Source organism: Glossina fuscipes, unplaced genomic scaffold (assembly GCF_014805625.2).
Source record: "Glossina fuscipes isolate IAEA_lab_2018 unplaced genomic scaffold, Yale_Gfus_2 226, whole genome shotgun sequence".
Taxonomy (NCBI): domain Eukaryota; kingdom Metazoa; phylum Arthropoda; class Insecta; order Diptera; family Glossinidae; genus Glossina; species Glossina fuscipes.
The window spans coordinates 116,860-137,567 of NW_023998569.1; the positions used below are offsets into that span (position 1 = coordinate 116,860).

At 35.8% G+C, this 20,708-nt stretch overlaps 1 protein-coding gene across 1 annotated transcript; it reads right to left on the bottom strand.

Annotated features, from left to right (window-relative positions):
* Positions 1–5,202: 5,202 nt before the first annotated feature.
* On the bottom strand, positions 5,203–8,026 carry LOC119642526 (stress response protein NST1). The gene is made up of 3 exons (XM_038041677.1): positions 6,422–8,026; positions 6,142–6,350; positions 5,203–5,642 (listed from the first exon to the last, which is right to left on the bottom strand). The coding sequence occupies exons 1-3, from the start codon at positions 8,024–8,026 to the stop codon at positions 5,213–5,215; spliced, it is 2,244 nt and encodes a 747-aa protein (XP_037897605.1). The 3' UTR covers positions 5,203–5,212.
* Between the last annotated feature and the right edge of the window lie 12,682 nt (positions 8,027–20,708).

Below are 20,708 nucleotides of genomic sequence, written 5' to 3' on the forward strand. Positions count from 1 at the left end.
TGGGGTACGTAACGCTAGGCCATGATCCACTATAATGCTTTTACTTGTTTCAAAGTGCTAAGGTAGATATTAATTAATGGACTCTGTTGAATTTTTGAGGGGCCTTTGACTGGTTAGTTAAAAATTAATATATTTAAACCTTCGGCGAATAATACAAAAGTCTATCGATAAATATCAATTCACCCAACATTGTGAATATGTACGCAAATGAATGCGAATAACAGACAGCAATTGTAATGCAGAGGGAAAAGGTTAAATACCAGCAATTAATGCCAAAACAATTAAAAATTAATTTGATAATTTACCCAATTGCAATATGTGAGAATTATTAATAGTTATAAACTAAATAATCGTCGTATGCATACATGCGTGCATGCATGCATAGCAGCCAGGCAACATTATATATAATAATTAACGAGGAGTTAGTTCGTATCCATGATTGAAATATATTGCGGTAAGTGCATGTACTTGTGTAAGTAAATTTCTATTAAAGGCTTTTAATAGTATTTGCAAATTGTTCACCCAATGACATTTGTACATTGGGCAAAGAGTATCGGGAGTAGTTTTATTAAACAGTCCATCCAATGATCGCTGTACCTCGTGGCCGTTAGTTGAATGAATTGATATACAACTATCTGTATTGGGTTGAAGTCGAAAATTGTTATGAACGTACACGCTCCCTCATAGAGAACATGTAAATATATGTGTGAGTGTATGTGCTCTAATAAACCTTTCGCATTCCTTTTTATTTCATACCAATTATTGCCACGTTTATGAAATTGTCAGTTTCGTGCTATTTTAAATATTTATTTTCAATTAGTCAAAATAGCTCTAACACATATACAAACATATGACAAATGTTATTACAATTATTGTGATTTTCTTTTTGCCTCTTTTTTTTTTCTTCTATTAAACTCTTCGGGGTCGAGGATTGAAAACGCTTTTTAAAGTAAACAATAAATTGTCATGTTGTCAAAGGCATATAAACATATGCACAGCAATCAAATATTCCCTAATAAGTTTTGTTTTTTTCTACCATATTTCATAATAACTGTCCACTTTTGATTTGTTGTTGGTTTACTTTGAAGTTATGCATTCATATTTTTGTTTTATAGTTCAAAGAGCATTTTTATACCTGCCATAGGCAGTAGGGATGGGGATGCAAGCTTTCTCTTTTCGACGCAATTTCATACAACGTATGCTCTCATGTTGGCTGTAGCATACTCAGTCGTTTTCGCTCATCAGTCCATCTGTCCTTATATATGTGTCTATATATCGATTCGTTCATTCAAATGTTTATTTTGCAGTCGTTTACCTACTCACGCTTTTAAACACCTATTGTTTGGTTTCTCGTTCCGCTTATGTTTCTGTATCCTTTTTGTCTATTCGACCGTCCGTTCGTTCGCCGGGTTATGCACTCTTTTCCTTTCGGTTACCTGCCCACCGCTTCAATTGCTTATATGTACGTCCGCTATTCACTCAGTCGTCCGTTACTAGTCTTCTTACATAACGATCTTTCATCCTTCCTGTCTGTTCGTCCGTTCCGCTCTTCGATTTGTCTGTCATTGCCTGCGTTTACCTAATTTTCCATTGATTATATTATTACAATGTTACTATTAGATCCAAGATTATTTACATATATATATAAAGCTTGTAGGAAGTACTATATACATCCAAACATCATAAATGAAACAACAAAAATTTTATAATGCTTATTTCGATTGCATCGTCTGCTCCTGCACATGCATATCCACTAGGCCATGTCGCTTGTCTATATACTTGTAAACAATAAATCCATTCGCCAATCTGTGAATCCGTAAGTGTGTTTGATCACTCAATCCTTTCTCCTTTTATCAGTTAATCCGTTCGCCAATATGTCAATCCGTGCGTATGTTTGATCACTCATTCCATTTTCCGTTTATCCGTCTGCTTGTTATACTTAAAGCAATAACATAAATGTGGCATAAATACTTTTCAATTCAATTACAAATCGGTGCCTTTCGGAAGCAAAACTTTGCTAAAAAGAGACGAAAGAAAGGCCTAAAGAAGGCTTTCAAATTATTCGAATATTGTTAGCAGAAGATTTCATTCCATGATATATACGAACATTCATTTATTAAGCCCACTTAAAAGCTCCCTGCAAAAGCAATCTTGGTCAATACATACGTCGTCGATCTTCTTACTCTTTTATTTACTCTATAGTATGAATAAAACTTAAACCAGTTTCTTCATTAGAAAAACACAAACAATTTCAAATTTCTATAGTTTTATTCATACTTGTTTTATTCATATTACAGAAATTTGAAATTCCTTGTGTTTTTCTATTAAAGGAACTCTAGTACCTCCACAGAAGTGAAAAAAATTGACCACGCCTACTCAATATTACAGTTTATCAACATTTAGTTTTTTTTTTTAACACCTCTACAAGGAGCAGAAATAAGCATATGCGTCGCTTCGCCTGTTCATTTATGACTTAAACTTTTCCAAGAAAACGCCTTTGCGACAAGCAGAAAAAATCAGTGGCGCTTACTTCATATTGTGGAGCACGAATATTTAGTTTTCATACTTTTTCATCTCTTTTAAGATAACGGTAATGGATATGAAAGGTTCGGTCAAGACCGAATGTAATTTTCTTCCTTTTTTTTCTTTTAAATAAAGCTGGTGAGGGCTTGCTTTTTTTGCAATATTACTTAAGTAACTCATTGGAGATCGTCACGTTGCATTGTGAACCAACTTGGTAAGATTCTATTTTAGTTAATAACTTTTTATTATCGAGAAAATAAAAAGCAAAAAGACGTTACACCTTTCTTTAATTATGCTCGCTTTAATGTGATATAACTTAACCAATTAACTGTCTATCACGAATACATGCGGTCATTGTTATTGTCATTGCCATTTTTATATACATTTTCCTAAAGGAGGATAAGTATCCCCGGGAGGAGATCCTTGCTTTTGTCTGCTGTTTAGTTCATTCATTATCGACCAGATTTAATACTAAATACGAAACTAATCTGACCGATGTTCGAAAAGCGAACTGATGCACTTCAACTACACACGTACTGACATCTACATAAATCTACGCAGATATAACGTCCATGATATGTAGATGTTTTCGAATTCGACTGAAATGAATGTGAATGAATTTAAAGTTTCCTTCAATTCAATTTTCAGTTCGATTTCTTATCATTTACTGCATTCCATGTTATTGACATTTGAAATGAACATGCCACACCGGAAATATATGAAATCCATTACCCTTAGTCGTTTAGCATGGATATTATGAAAACATGTTTATAACAATTTTATAAAAAATGATACTCTTATGAATTATTGAAACAATTTTAAAGAGACAAAGATATTTGCCTGTGGATAATATTTCAAATATATTTTGCATTTAATTTGACTTTTTTTTGTTTTATTCTACAATTGCAAGTTGTTTGCAAGAACCTAAATGACTTCTATCATTTATTCTCATTAACGGACTCTTTAAAGTCCATTAAAGCAACATTGCTTAATACGCGCGATTTACCTATGTCGTACTTAAACTGACTTAACCTCAAATATGTCATTATGAGTCGAAAATTAATTTGTTGTTAACAATTATCGGTTGCCAAGCTTATGCATGTTTGCGATGGCTTAGGGGTTCACTTGCAATTTGGTCCTGTATCGGTTGTGGGTGTGGCTCTATGCTAGTTGTGTACATGCTTTTTTTTTTTTTTCTTTTTTATCCCCCTTATTTGTTTTATTGTACTTATACTAAGTTTTATTATTAATTAATTTTAAGATTTACTTAAGAGTCAATTGAACTCGACTGCCATTTTGTTTTAGTTGAGTTTCTTGTATAAGTGGAATAAATAAATAAATATCAAATTTGGGAAATCATTACGTAATTTACACGACTAATAAATGAAATACATATGAAAAGAGTTGTTCAAAACGGGCGAAAACCTTTAGAAAATATAGTTCGAATTATCGATAAAATCTTATTGATGATCTGCAATAACCTGATCTAATCGTAGAGCCCGTTGCCCTTTTGACTTCGACGATTACTCGCACTATCGGAGGCCAAAAACTTGTTAGCATTTAGTTTGGAGATGGGTAGCGAAGACTTAAGATACGCTCTAGAAAGCGTCGCGTGTCCTTTTGATTAGTTGGTAAAGGAAAATCGAGTTAATCGATCGCGTTGTCTATCTCAAAACGTTTGCAAAGGCTAGGCGCCTAGCAAGGTTCAAAGACCCTATACGGTATAAAAATTCTTGGCCAGTTTCAAATTCGGAATTACCTAAGCATATTCGCGTGTCCATACGTCCGTTTGCCCAAATACATAGCATCTGCCGTTCGCAAAAATTAAGATATCGCCGAGAAATTTGGAAAATAATTTGAAAATGATCCAAACCGTTCAAGGGGCAATCTCATAATGCCCACATGCCTATGCAACAACAATAAATTTGCTTTCCATTTTCTTTTTTTCACGTGGTATTCAAACATTTTACAATATGATATTCGGTGCTTTTCCTGTTTTTAAGTCTTTTTTAGGTTAACGATGATGGAAATAAAAGATACGAATAATTTTCTTATTTGTTCGTTTTAACAGATGGCCATCGAAGGGGTTCTGAAGAAACTATTCAAAGTGATTCCATGGAATCCAGTTTTTTAGAGCTAGCTGTAGACCATGTTCGAGTATATACGCGCAAGAATTTCAAAAGTCTCCTACATTGTCTGAAACTAATAAAAAATTTTATGGTAGACAGATTCGCTTCCCTTAGGCCAGTGTCATGCTCATTAATATTACAAACGCGTTTATGAAGTCTTGAAATGAAAAATTTGTTGTTTTTGTTTTTATTTTATTAATTTTTGAAATTGCAATAAATTTTATTTATTGTGTAGTATTTGGCTAACAATGACTTGAATATATTTAAATTATGCTTTTAACTAAATTGAATTTATCATCGAAAGTTTCCTATGAATTGATTTACAATTTATCAGGCATTTGAGCATTAGTTCTATCGATATTGAATGGTCTATTCGGCGATGATATCCAATTGAATGTTCCTGTTGTCGGGGAGGAGGATAATGATGGAGTCGTTGACGGTATGACTGTGTCGTTAGATAGCTTCGATATTTGGGTGCAGCTTAAATCTCGTTGAAGGGTCGTTGTTGCCGTTACAGTTGACGTCAATGCTATCCTAGGTACGGGACGTAGAACATTTTGTCATTTCACCGGTAGCGGCATTAAAGGTGAATTCGCCATTGGACGATTAATAAAATTGCCTACGTTCGCCATATTGTTTAAGTTACGCAAATGGTTAGCATGAACGTATTGAAAGGCTGATGAACGATCCAATTGCTGAGTTAAGTACAGTTCACCTAATGAGTAGAAACGTCTGTAATCGAACGGGGGACTGAACGGCAAGGCTCCAAAACGAGTTGGATAAGGGCGAGAGGCGTGTAGAGATCCAAACGACGAATACAAAGCGCTATTGTTACCTCTTTGGTTCGGGTTTATCGCAGAGCAACCAAAAATTTGAGGAGATTGTTGGAAAGTGTTTGGGTTGTCTCTCCTTGGACCTTTAAACACATCTAGATGTTTTAAATTGTCCAACATCTGATGAGAAGCTTGATGTTTTTTCAGATAAGCATTACTGAAATTAAAAGAAGAAGAAATACTGAAAATATATTCGCCTTCGTAAAGCGCGAACACTTGAACGCCCATCATTTTAAGCGAGGAATAAAAGCGACACTATATGCCCTGAGCGAGATGTCGTGTTTCGCAGTTGAGCTCTGTGTTTGTTATCGACTACCAGTTACGATTTTTTGCAGACGTGGATTAATCCGCCTATCTATGAAACTGTTTTCGGACCATCGGCTAAAAGTAAAAGATTCAGTCATCCTTGCTCGGAAACAATGCAAACGCGCAGATTGCGATGGATGGACAGATTTAGATGTACGGCGGACTACGCATAACTAACTTGCCTTGAAATTTCAACGTAATTAAGACTATATATGTACATATATATATTATTTACGGGTATTTGGTGCTTAGATCCAGGCATTACCAACGAAAAGGAAATTGCAGCATTCTTTCATCTCTTGATAGTGGCTATGAAAGTATTTAGAAAAATAAAAAAGACTTAAATTTACCGGCGAAATGTTTTGCCGCATTGTGTACAGGGGAATATTCCATCAACAACGTCATCTGTGCTTGGTTTTTGTTGTTGTGAAGTCTCATTAATATGATCAGAGAAATGGTTTTGATTTAAACGCTTCTTGGACTGACTGCTGGCCAATATCTCAGATTTGGGCTTATGCCATCTGCGATGTGAAGCCAAATTAGCCGGACAATTGAAAACCTGCATAAGAAATCGCGCATTAGCTAAATAATGGATTTTTTTTTAAATACACAATTTACACAAGCACTCACTTTATCACATTCGGAACATTTGTATTCGATATGAACGATACGCGGACAACGATGTTGCGCTAATTTAAACGCATCGTCGTATAAAGTGCGACAGAGTTGACATAGGTATGCTCCAATTTTATTGTCAATGCTTGCTAAAATCGCTTTAGCTTCTTCGGTCACTTCGACTACATTGAAAGCCGGATCAATGTCACCTTTACGCACCACCAACTCTTCGTCGTCACGCAACTTGCGTATTATAGTGCCGGAAACGGGACTTAATGTTTCCTCATCCAGCGACATCTGTTTACGTAGTTTCATGCGCTTACGTTCTGTTTTATGTGTTTTATATGATGGCCTCCCCGACGAACCCATACCAATCGCCGACGGTAAACAATAATAGTTTTTCTCTTGTTCTATTGCTACGATTTGCTGTGGCGGTTCATAAGTTTCTCGTGACCGTTGACAGTTCGTTAAGTCTATGTAAGTTTTCTTCGTATCTTTAGCAACGTTTTGTTCTGCCGCATCATTATTGTCCGTTAGCCTTTGAAAATCTCTATTGAATAGCTTGTCCAAACCATTTACAGCCTTATTGTGCATCTCCTCATTGTCGTAGATCAACTTATTACGTGTCAAGACTTTGCCGGACTTTTCTAGCTCTTGCTCCAGCTCAGCTTGACTTTGTAATCTTAGTATTGTATTGGCACCCGACGCTAAAGGATTTAGCTCGTCATCGTCATTACTCAAAATATCCACGTACTCCTCCTCTTCTTCAACGTTGACAGTGGATTTTGCTTCATCATCGACTAACTCTTGGCGAATTTTTCCTAATGTTTTAGTTGCTGCTATTGCTGTTGTTGTTGATGATGATGTTGTTGTTGCAATTTCAGTAAATTCACTGGATTCCTCTGTTATGTCTCTAGTGTCAGTAAACTCTTGCGAACTGACAAGTGTTTCATTTTCTACCTCTTCGTCTTCTTCGTCTTCCTCTTTCCCATCATCGTCCTCGTCATCGTCGTCATCTTCGGTCAATATAATCGTTTCATCGTCAACATAAATTGCACTTATATCTGACTGTTTTTGTTGATGATGATGATGATGGTGTTCTTCTTGCTCTTGTTCGTTATCCTTAGTTGATAACATCATAACGGACCGTTGACTTTTTGGTATTTCACAAAAATTGTTTTCTGCTGCAAGATAATTAGGTACGTCGCTGTGATTGCATACTTCGTCTTCAGACATTGACGGATAGAAACCTTCACGTTTTGGGTAACACATACCGTGCAAATAATGATTAGTGTATTCCAGCAAAGCCGGGGTTGTGGACGTACATGTTGAAGCTGAAGCGGATGTGGAAATTGAGGGTGACGTTCTGGCCGGCACATGCGGCCGCCACAAGTAATTTTCTTCTGACATTAATCTGTGACGTTTCCTTGGTGGCGACGGTGTTGTTGGTGGAGTTATGGGGGCAATATTCGGACCAGCACGCAATGACAAATCTAAAGGTGAATATATCAATTTAGCTGCAGCAGATATTGTTGCCGACGGTCTTGCACTAAACTGCGAAAATGTCTCATTGATTGCTGGTAATGTGTGACATTCCATATAATGGTCACTATTCATCATCTTCGATAATAACTGTAATTTATCAAGAAGCCGAAGAAAAGGAAAAATAAAATAAAAGAAATTTCTTAAAGATTAATTGAGACAATGATCGCCAACCGGTGGCCCGTGGGCCATCAATGATTAGCGAAAAAACAGTGCTGATGTGGAAAAATATTTGAAATGATTTTCTTTGAACACCAAATATCGCGACGGTAAAAAACAGAGAATAACCGCAAAAATATTTTGCAATTTTGGTAAACATTACAGGACCTAATGACCACCGGCTGATGGTTGTTCAGATTGAAATTTTTTTGGTTTATCAAAAGAAATTACTTTTAATTGCTCGTTAATCAGAAGTGGAAAAGGCTATTAGTACACGCACACCCGCACATACACTCCGTACTAATAAAACTGAAGTAGATCTTGCTTTGAAATAATAATAATAATATAATTATGATGAATTGGATTACTGCGCATTAAAAAAGAAAAAGGGTTCGTTGACATTATACCATAATTATGAACGAGTTGTGTCCATCTAAGAAATTGATTTGAGACCAATAATTCAAAATGGCAGCCGTAGCCTACTTCCCCAACGCCACTGCAGGGCTCCCAATAACAAGTGACGGTCGGCAGAATTATAAGCTCAATCATGTGACTGATATGCAGACATATAGGTGGGCATGAATACATCGCTTAAATCTGATCAAGAATACAGACATATTTCCTAGGACGCATGCAAATACAAGAAGAAATCTGGGCAATGCCCAGCGACACGAGGATTTCCGATCCCTGATTGAAAGCTTCGCACTTAGAGCCATAAGAAAATGTTTGAATTTTTCTCATATTCTTTCATATTCTAGCAAAGCCACTTTCCCTACCACGCACTTAAGCAAATTTTTGATTTACTCATATGTAGGTGTATTCTGCTTTATTTCTTTTTGGCATTTGTAAAGCCGATAGTTTGTATATGAAAAATAAGTAACAACATTATAGTCGGGTAAGGCCGCCAATTAAACACCATATACCAGTTCCCTTCGTTTTGATAGTAATACACCAAAAATTATCTATTATTTTCATGCGAAGACTTACTTTGCTTGAAAGCCCGCGTATTGGAGATTACCCAAAACATCATCGGACGCGATTCAAAATTTTACAAACTTAATTTACTTCACCAAGATCTTATTATTTTTCAGTTTCCGCCATCGGAAACTAGGGGTTAGATTTTCTCTCCATTTAAGGACTTGCTTTCCATGGAAACTCCCACACTCGTTGGGGTCTAAACAACAGACCTATGTTTATCCAAATTCCCTATCGTTAATTTTTTTGCTTAACTTGTTACTATAGACCAATTTCATTATATAAAACATTTAATGGCTTACTGTTCATGAGAAATCTCATATGGAGTAGACCCCGAGAAATAGACGTGAAGTGGTTCAAACTTTGTCCACTCAATTTTGCTGTCAACTTTCTATCAGGAACAAATTTTCATTTATTCAATGAGTTCTTTCTCACATACGAAGGCCTATATTTCCTGAGTATGCGTGTATTCGGTGGCCTTCGGAAAATAGGCTTATATGTTCGAAATTCGGTAAGATTGGTTTCTTTGTCAATTTACTCTTATGAAATAATTTCCCCCATGAAGTACTGAAAAGAAAGAACTTTTTACTATATAAAGATTAAATTTTCATAGGAACGGTTAAATGACAGTAGTGCGAAAAATTGTCCTCTTCGAACTAAATCATTCATGCAAATTTAGAACGACGATGCAATATCTTTTCCATATAACCACTTTCTAAATTAAGGCATTATACAGGGAGGGGTCGAAAAATCGGACTGATCCGGACCATTTTCAATAGGGTTCGTCCTTTGGTCAGAACATGCCAGTGTACCAAATTTCATCAAGGTATCTCAAACAGGATTTGTAAGTTGAAAACGCTTTACATGGACCTAATTCTAACGGACAGACAGGCTTAAATCGATATAGTAATAGTTTATCCTAAGCCTTTCTGGATGTTACATGTATCCGCACAAACTTAATATACCCTGCTCCCCGAAAAGATTCCACCACAAGACACACCATCAAAGCCAAAAACGAAAAAGGAAAGATTTGAAAGAATCTCACCAGATAACACTTTGATCCTGAATTTACTGAAGTCGTTCAAGCAGATTTATACTAAATAACGATTTCGTGCTCAGTGAAATGACATTCAGGTGAAATATCGGATGCACTAGGTTGCAAATATTGCCTGTCATTACTTACTTAACCAAACTAGGAGTGAGCTGCATACACGAAGATCAGACTCTAGTTGACGAACTATAAACGATTGATTTCAATTTGAATTTTTGTTCCATTTTTTTTCGCAGTGCTTGTTGAAGGCAATTATTGTGCTTATAGTAATGCCCTTAAGAAACTATTGGTTTTAAGTTGCTGCAGGAAATTAAAGCTTGTTATAGGACATATATAAAAGCACTAAAAAGAACAGAAATGCGTTTGCATCGTGTATCATGCATCCATATTTGAACAGATAGGAAACTTTAAACCTTAACGCGGCATGTGCGCGCATTGGCAAGCAAGACGATGATATTTAGGCAAAATAAAAATGATAGGTTTAATATTTCAAGCATTCGATGATTTAAAAATGTTGCGTCATTGTCAAATATTGCTAATGAGTGATTGCTTCAACTAATTGCACATATTGTGATATTAATGATTACTAATCTACGAAGAGCGAGTAAAATGGTTTTTTGGTAAAATGTAAAAAAAAATACATTTCAATTCTGGGTCCAATAATTTTCAAAAGAGTCAATTTTAATGCTTTATTTATACGCGCCAGAAAGTGTTCGCAAAGCGCGTGTGTATAAAGAAATTATATAAATAAATGATTTGTATTAATTTTTGATTGACAACCCAATGGTCGTGGATTCAAATCTTTTGTGCCGATAACCTTAATGTTAGTATTTTAAGGCTTTAGTCTCGGAAAGTCTTGGCTTCCCATCAACAGCTGTTTTACTTACTACAGATTATATGTAAATTTAGTGATGTGTGTGCTAAACGCAGTACAGTGAAAATAGTGAAACAGTGACTAGAATATCGTCTATAGTATAAACTCCGATTATAGAATTTGCTGTGAGTATTAATAAGCGACAAATGTTTGTTCATAGATACGGGGATATTTCTTTTGGTCCTCAGATGCTTATACTTAGAAAACACTACTTCAATTTTACAATCATCCAATTTCACTTAAAAGACGAATAGAACAGTTACGCCGGTTGAAGTAAATAGTCACTTGAAACTCAATAGGCCGATGAATGTTGGGAAAAGTTTTTCTTTTTTTTGCGTGGAACACCTTGAGCAACTAACGTTACTTTTGCGTCCGTTCTTCTGTTTACGAGCTACAACATCCCACGTATTCCTTCATGGTGAGGCAAGAGAGTTGGTCAATTACGCATACAGGAAAGCTAATAGTGAATACTGTGACATATGATTTGAAACTTTTGTTTTTTGAATGGACAAAATTTCACATTGTTCCATGGAAATGTTTTTATGTAGCCTAATTTGAAAATCCAATTAAGTTGTAACAACACTTTGACGACGGCAAATTCAACAACTGTGCGTAAACCTATATTCATTTACATCTTGGGTTCATTTTTTTAGCAGCTTAACGCCATTTTTATGTATCATCAACATTAACTTGCAAGTAGGTAAATAGAAATTCAATTGCCTCGCTAAGAATAAATATATTGCAATGTCCCCATTAGAAAGTACAGTAAAAACTATGATTGAAATACAAAGCTAAATCAACCGTTGAGACAGTCAATTATGCCTTCAACGCAGAAAGAACTATCTGGATCTGGCTAATACTTGAATCTTTAGAAAAAAGTACCGAGTACCTTTTTTGAAAAATTCTCGAGACTTCTTAAATTTTCTCAATCGTAGTTTGGAGATTATAAAGTCGACGAAGAAAGTCTCATCAAAGGTTCTCAAAAGGTCTTACAAGAAAATTCGCTATGGAAGGTCTTCCATTTGAAAGTTTCATGTTTCCTGTTAATCACTTTTAGCTCGAAAGAAGGTACCTGTACTAATGTTCATATACTCTCTACAAGGCATCCCGGTATTAGGACTAATCGTCTACTGCTCCTATTGCCTAGCTCTCAGCCAATGAATAAGCCGACTCTGATGGCAGCATTTCCTAATAATTTGGGTAGCTTTGTTTTCGCTCTCAAATTTAACTTTGCTATAGATTGAAGTTGTCTTTGCTAAGTTAAAGGTAGAAAACTGAACTCGGGCAATGTAACCCAAGACCATAAACTTCTATTCGTAGCGATAGGACCCAAATCGTGTGACCACTGATACACTGAACGTTCAGTGTAGGTAGTATGGACCTTTAATATCAAATCTAAGATTACAACTCATATCAAATCTAATCGAGTGTGAGAAACTTCGACCAGCTTTTGAGAGACCTCTAAATCTGATGGGCCGCCGTTTTGATGTTATCATTAACTTCTCCAACTTCTAAGAAAGGCAAGTAGAGAAAAACTCATCAAGGTAAAATTAAAACGTTGGAGAGGCAACTTTGTCGCTGCTTTGTTTTCTAGAATCTGATATTTGCTGTTCCAGCAGCTAGCCTTAATGGAATGTAAAGAAAGCAGCAGCCCTAAGCAGAAATCGATTTGAAATCTAGAGGTTTTGAAAAACTTCAAGTATTCTATTTTTGCTTTTTTTAAAACTTATAACCATACTGACCAAGACTTATGGACTTATAGTCAAATGCCGACTACCAGGTTACTTCGGCAGGAAAGAAGATCCTTTAGCTTCAGTAAATTGCGATGATTACTTGACGACAAGCCATTAGTCCTCAGCATATTTAGAATTGATGCTACGTGCAGCAAAGGTGTAGCCGCATAAGCTGCATAAGTTTTGTACTTTTTTCCAGAAGAAGGTGAAAGCATGTGACAATCGATTGGGGACAACGCGGCGATATGTGAAACATGCTTTTACTTTTAGCCAATCCAAAAAGCAATTGAAACGTACTCACAGCTATCAACATCGATCAAAAATGTTGCAATTTTGGCCAGCGTTTGTATTTTGTGGTGTGCCGGTAAAGTAATGGGCTGAAAAGTTCTTAGCCGTAAGGCTCTTACCACCAAATTGCGTGACACGTTTACGAAAACGATATCAATAAATAAATAGGTAGACTAGGTTAGACAGATCTTGAATTCAGTGATTGGATGGAATAAGACGGATACACCTATTAGAAAACTAAAAAAGGTAACATTATGGAAGGTGAGACAAAATTAATAAGTGCGGGATTAATTTTTTCGCAAATTATAATTATCTTTACGTTTATTTACCCTTTAAAAGTTACTTGAAACGTCGTAACATATATTTATTTCCGTTTAGGTATCCAAGCTTTTCAGTTAATTGCATATTTATATTGCAAACATTTTAGAATTATATTTTCCAGCTGCGTGGGTGGGTAAGAAAATTCGCGTTAAAAAATGCAAATTTTATTCGAAACAACAATGCAACACGTATATGCACACACATTTACACAAAATTGGATTCTAATAAAATAAAATTCTTTTTAATTCCCATTCGCTAGTAAGAGCGCGGATATCCTTAACGTTAAACGCGTTACAATCAACTGAATAATAATACTTGCGTACCGTTAGGACACCTGACACAATGTTGGAAAATTGAGTTTGAATAACCAAAAAAAAAGAAATCAAAGAACAAAACAGCAACATATAAAGCCTCAAGCATTCTGACAAAGTAACCTATCACAACAAACGGCTGAACACATGAGAAAAAAAGGCCAAAAATACCTTACCCATGTGAATGTCTTCTCAATCCACAAAACGTTCGCCGTTCATTCGATTAAGCCACCCACCTACTACATAAGTCTGAGTATGTAAAAGCATCGGCACGCATACATTTTTAGTTTTACTATTTATTTTACTTAATGCCCTTTCACTCACTCCTTTTGTCCGATCGTTTTGTTGCTTTGGAATGCCTTTCTATTGTGCTGTACTGTAGTCGTCTAAAAGGTTTGTATGAATATTTTTGAGAACAATGTGTGTTCGACAATCTTCGCCGCGGCATACACAAACTATAGGATAATTTTACATCATCATCCCCCCTGTTAAGAGGAGATGGGAAGACATCCCTTACTCTATTGCTTGGGCAATGCGCATGCACGTTAACGCCCCTTACTATGCTGTCACTAGCACTTATCCACACAATTACACACATAAGTTATACGCGAAGAGCAAGCAATATTGCATTTAAATGCATTCCAACTGGACTTGATTGCTGGTAAGGATTGTTAAAGGATTTCATTTTCAGCTTCGATATGCACGATGGAGGTTTTCTTTTACATCTTATAAGGTCACAATGTGACACGCCCACATATTTTTACGCAGTTATCTGTTAAAATATTTCTTCTTTTTACTTTTTTTGCTTCTTCTTTCTCCGGAAAAAGTTTCCTTTTTTCTATGCATTTAGGTGCTGCGAGAAGCGAAAGAAAAAAGAAAACAAATAAATAAATGAATAAAATTTGTAGATAAAATATGTAATAAAAAGAAATTAAATTTATTTTTTATTTATTAACTGCACTTTGCTTCAAGTCATTTTTATCAGCTTATTTGTTGAAATTTATTTATTTTTTTAATCAAAGTTAATCCCATAGAATTCTTAACTTATTTTATTCTATTGTTTTGCTTATGCAACAAACGCGTACTGTATCTTTCAAGTCGTTTCTTACTTAACGCATGCATTCTTATCCTTGCGTCCCAAACATATTTTCAATTTGCATGTATTTTTATGCGGTTAACATCAGCCCATTATCATTGGTCTGAAATGTATGTAGATATCGTATTCCATCGTATCGTATCGTGTATGTTCAATGCGTTCTTTTCCCTATCGTTCAATATTTTATATAATAATCCCTTCTTGATTCATGGAGTGGTGACGTAGTGGATAGTGGTTCTCTCTTTTAAGAATGTCTTTTTTTTTGTTTTTTTCGGGCTTTTATTAGGTAGCCTTGCCGTCAGCATTGACATTTTAAGAACCAAAGGATTCTTTTGTGGTTTTTGCATATTTAATGCTCTCCTATGCTGTTTTGTGATTTTGAGTTTCTCTTTTGCTAACTTAACACAAAAATTTCAAAATGGCGGAAGTTAAAATGTTTTACTATTTTATTTATCTCTATGTCTATTTGCCATATTCAGCCGTATGTGCAGCCGCAAAAGTAAATATGTCAAGTTTGTCAATTTATTTGCAACACATCGGAGTAAGCATCTGCATACATACGTACCTCCATGAATATATACGTACATGCACATTCTCATCTACATACGCACCGATAGACATATACATATATAGTTTGATCCAAACTAAAACTTGCGATGGGGAAAAGTGAAACCATAATGGTCACGCATAGAAGAGTGTTCGAAAATAGGGAATGATAGGCACAGTCTCGAATTCAGTTCGAATTTGAGATCTTTTGGAGTGCGATTAGACACGAAATTGTATAGAAAAGTTACGGATAAAACCCTGACGATTGCAACCACTTCGCGCCAAATTATGCCAAACATGAACGGACCAAACCAAGCCTGGTGCAAAATTATACGAAACGTCTTGACGTCTTTACGCTTAGAAGGGTTGCAACATCAGCAGCATTAGTTCTGGCAGGTGTGCTACCCGTCAAGCAGCTGCTTAAAGCGTAAATACGTATCTACAACGCGAAGGAGGAAACAGGAAAAGTAGACATCAACATTCGCAAAGTCAAAAAAGCTATCCGAACATGTCAACGGAATGGCAACAACGATGGGAAAACGACGCGAAAGGAAGCTGAACCTGCATTCTCATCCACAACGAGTGGAGAGAAAACGTGGAGAAGTGATTTTTTTCCTAACGTAAGCTTTGCGGTTATGCTAATGGACAAGGGGAGATGGAAGAAATGCGCCAGTTTTTTGCACGATGTGCTCCAGTAGAATACTGAGAGAGAGTCGAAGGCGACATCCGAACTCCTAATCTCATACTAGCACGGAGAAGGTAGAATGATGTAGAGGAGATGAACAATCTACAACAAGGATCCATCCCGAGGTAATAGGAAAACAGTTCGAAATGAGTACACTGTATTAATATAAATGCATGACGATAGAATGTTTGTAAGCTTTACCTTCTTGAAAATATTGGAAAAGCATGTTTTTCTCTAAAAAAAATTAAAAATAAACCATTTGCCCAATTCAAGGCCTATTCGTTGGTCTCAGGGTCAAACATTTTTCATGGATATCGTTCTCTCTTTTCCGTTTATTGCTTCAAATTCGAAAGTTAATGTTAGAAATTCTTCGCAATCGTTGGGTAAAAATTTGCCGCCAGCAGTTTAAGCATTAAAGTTACTTCAAGTAGCAAGTACTGCCACAACTTCTATTCCCAATTTAAAGTTCACTTTTTTTCTGCGTTTTTTCTTTTACACGAATTACAAAGTTAAGATTTCTACAAACGCTAAAATACGAAAAGTATTTTGTTCAAGGATATTTTTGTCCTTTAGAATCCGCCAAAAAAAGGTATCATATAAAATATTGCACGCAATAGATTCATCGCTTAACTCATCTCTCCGGCCCGATAGTGTCGTGCTAATAAAAACAAAACATCCGTAAAATGAAAAAGATCGGTGAACTCAGTCTTTCGGGAAAGCAATCCATTTACAGTAGTATTCTAATCAGCAGTCTTTTCAAAAACTATTCACCTTCACTTTATTAACTGCGCAAACTTGTCCCTTGTCGTATTAGGGCAGATTGATTGACCATTTCTTGAAGGGGTTTTGAAATTCCAGATGCTAAAGTTTTGCTTGCTTATGAGCCACCAAATAAATACAAAATGATCTCATCGGTCATTATAGTTTCGTTCAAAAATTTGTGATCTTGTTCATACATTTCCAGCGCCTAATTAGTACGACATAGGACATTACCTCTTAAGACACTCTGGAAGAATAGAAAGGAACAAAATTAGTGATAGATGGAATAATTCATCTGCCTTTACATTTTCAAAATAATTTGATGAGATCGGGCCCTTTCCTGTAATCTCCCGGTGATTGCTTCGGTATCTTCGAATTTTTTCAACTCTTCACAATCGTCAATTCCCAAAATCATCCAAACATTTACTTTTGCCAAAAATTCACTTTTGGGTAGAGCAACTTTATCTTGCCCTTATACTTACTAAGGAAACACTCGATAATTTATGAAAAATTAAATTATTTAATGATGAGCTTTACCAAATTTTCCATTGTTCGCGTAGGACATATAAATGAAAGGCTTCAAAAAAAATATGATAGTGACATTAGACATGCGAAAGTGTGGATTGATGTTTATCGCTTCAGGTGCAGGCCCATAACCACCCCCCACACCTCTACCCATTCCCCTCTAGCCTTTCCACTGCTCAAACAACTTCTGCAACGCTGCGGCCTCGCAGCTCGCACATTTGACCAAATAAATGATGTCTCTTCGTTCGCCAAGGGCCGCGTCTAATAACAAAGCAATGAAAAACTTGAGGTCTTTTTGATTAAACGCCGAATCCAAGATCAAGTTAGCTAGCTATATTATAGATTCGTGCATTCCGTAGAGGACATATGAAGTCTCCGCCTTGGCCCATCTTGCGTACGAGATTGATGGGACGAAAAAAGCTAAAGATTTCTTTATGCTATGTTTAACGCATTACTCAGAATGCCTAACAATTTTCCAAAAACCTTTCTCGTTCAAGTTTCACCTTCGAATGTATAAACCTATCGTATAGACTTATTCTTCCCTTTTTTCTGCAAAAAGATTTCTCTCTGCTGTTGATTTTCGTTTGTTTCGTTCATTACCAAACGATTTGCAATGCTTTGTATTGCATTTGACTATTAAATATGTTATATGAAATGTTTTTTCAAAAGCGCAAACGTTGCGGCTCTATTAGCATTAGAAATATGGTAATCGTATGTGGGAAGTCGTATGTTAGGACAGCGGCATTGTTGTAATATGTTCACCTTGATTGTGCGAGTAAAGCTGGAGCCGTTTCACTATCTATATATAAAAATGTTTTACTCTCTCCGAAAGTGAACAGGGGGAAGAGTCGTTTCTCTGTACATAAGAGTACAAACTTTCTCGCTCTGGTTCTGCTACGGGAAGATCTTCACAGATTTCGCATAAACGAGAAAACCGATTGCTCATAGAAAATTGAGTGAATAAAACACTATTCTAAACATGATAGGCGAGAGCTCCCCTCCTGGCATAAGCGTCATTGCGGCTTGATACTTAATAATGGACGGTTGAAATCGATGACGTTGGATATGTTATGCAAGAATCGCTTTTTTTTAAAGTATGAACCGCATAAGCACTCGCTCCACTAGGCGGTAGGGAAGGCACTAAAGGCGGATTTCTGCTACTACTTGCTCTCAATAAATCCTCCTTTGGTACTTAATCATGTTCATTTTTATTATATAAGAGCTTGCGTCCACTTTCTTAGCAGCTCTTTATCTGAGAAATGCTTCTATTTTTCTTTATATGTTATTCTTTTGCTATGGCTTTCATCCCAAAGCATGGTATAGTCTGGTCTACAAGATGGAAAAAGAAATTGAATTCCTGCACGATTCCTATAAGTTTAATGTATTTATGCCTTCATCCGGTGTATATACCCGATTATCGAGTGCCCTAAGTACGGCTAACTTTTGCCGCCATGTTAAAAAGGAAAGAAAATTTCTTTCATCGTCGGAAGAGTATATATATGCAAACGCATCGTCGATTGAAGCAACAGTTTCCTTAAATGCGAGCACATGTGGAAATAAAACGAATGCTTACATCTTTGATATTATGCGCGTAATTAGAGACCCATTACCAGTACCCTCGCTTAAACGCGTACGTAAACTGATATAAATCCCAGTAAACATTAATGTAAATAAGTATCTAATACCAACAACAGCAACAATATCATATATGTAACATACACCAAAAACCACAAAGTTCCTCTGCCGACACAAGGGGATGACTGTAATAAAAATTTCTTCAATTCAGCGATGATGAAATTTGACACTTTAAGTGAATAATATTTGAGTGAGCGAGCGAGAGGGTCGCGAGAGGGTGAGCACAACCCTATTAGTTATTTGTTGTTGTTACGAATATTTGCTTACATGTGAGAGTAGAGTATGAATTAAAAAAAAAAAAAGATTTAATGGATTTTTTAGTATTAATTAGCGCAATGTTGTCACTAACAGGTTGCTTCCTATCGGTGATGATGCCAATTAGCAAAGTGACTTATTTACTTCTTTTCCCATAACTAACCATAACTAAATAAAGGAATGATTGACATGACATTGTAAAGCAAAAATTTTTTATTTTTTACAATTTTTTTCTTTTCATTTTTTTTTCCTACGCGTAATAATAATAAATGGTCGGTCGGTCGGCCGGTCGGTTGGTTTACTTAACGAAATGTGTTAATGTTCAAAGTTTAACAAGTTAACCTAGGAGAAAAAAAAACCTATTCTTTTTCATAAATTTAGCGAATTTTTTTTATTCCACAAAATTCTCTTTTCAACAGCAAACAAACGAACAATCTAAAGAATCTCTGTTGAAAGTTTACCTTAAGGAAGATGTTTTTTTTTCTCTTTGTAAAAAATTGTTTTTCTTACGTTTTCTTTTTAATTTTTTTCTCTCTTTTTTATTATTATTTAATTTTTATTTATTTTTATTTTTTTTTTATTTGAATTCTTCTCCCGCAAATTTTTATTGCACAACATTGCACCCTGTTCGAATCGAATTCCAGTTGCAAAGGAGAATAACTTGCGTCGCCCACTTCCAAAGTTACTATTGCTCCTGGTGTGCCGGCACAGCAATATCAACATTTAATTTAGTTACAAGCTTTACAAAAGTTCATAATTACATTCCTGTTTATTAGCCGTGATTGTATTGCTCGCTCATCGCCCGCTCATCCTATCGACTTGTACACCACTCACTGTTCTTTCACTTGATGATTTCATTCATTCATTCACTCATTCATTCATTCATTCATTCAGGTTGAATTTTTATGAACGCTTCTAATTTAATTAATTTGTCTTTTAACTCTTGCTGGAGCAAACGTTATATTCTTTATCGTTTTTCTTTTAATTAAAATATGAAAATTTATTTAGATTTTTATCCCCTTCCATTATGCAACTATTTGCAATTTACTTCCATGGCAAGGATTATTGAAAATAAGCGAAGAATTTTCGAAATTCAGTGGCGTTTCAGTTATCTTCGTCAGAGGGCAGCCTGCTTTCGCACTCTCCAACCGATCTTCAATTTTGACTTTTTTTAAATTGCGAATTGTTGCTTCAATTGCCCTTTGGTGTAATCGTCCTGTGAAACGAGAAGTTTTTTCGAGGCTTCAATTGTCCGTAACATAAGTTTATTAATGCTTGCTTCACTGCACTAGGGTCCGCAATACTTCTTTTCGCAGTCAGAAGCCAATTTTTTGATATCAATTAGTTCAAACCGACAGAAAAATAATTTTGTTTTTGTAACTTATTGTAATTTACCGTTATACGAATTGTTTGATGCATTTGCGAAGACAAATTGCCTTCGCTGCTTTGTAATGCCTAGTTCAATCGTATAATGCAGAAGAAAAGAAGACTTGTAGAAAGAGAGAGAGAGAGAGAGAGAGAGAGAGAGAGAGAGAGAGAGAGAGAGA

What these genes read in the sequence shown, in the direction of transcription:
- LOC119642526 (XM_038041677.1), bottom strand. Translation starts at nt 8,026, where the DNA reads ATGATGAATAGTGACCATTATATGGAATGTCACACATTACCAGCAATC. An exon ending in AATGTTCCGAATGTGATAAA is followed by an intron (nt 6,351 to 6,421) that starts GTGAGTGCTTGT and finishes TTTCTTATGCAG; the next exon opens with GTTTTCAATTGTCCGGCTAA. An exon ending in TGCGGCAAAACATTTCGCCG is followed by an intron (nt 5,643 to 6,141) that starts GTAAATTTAAGT and finishes TTTTAATTTCAG; the next exon opens with TAATGCTTATCTGAAAAAAC.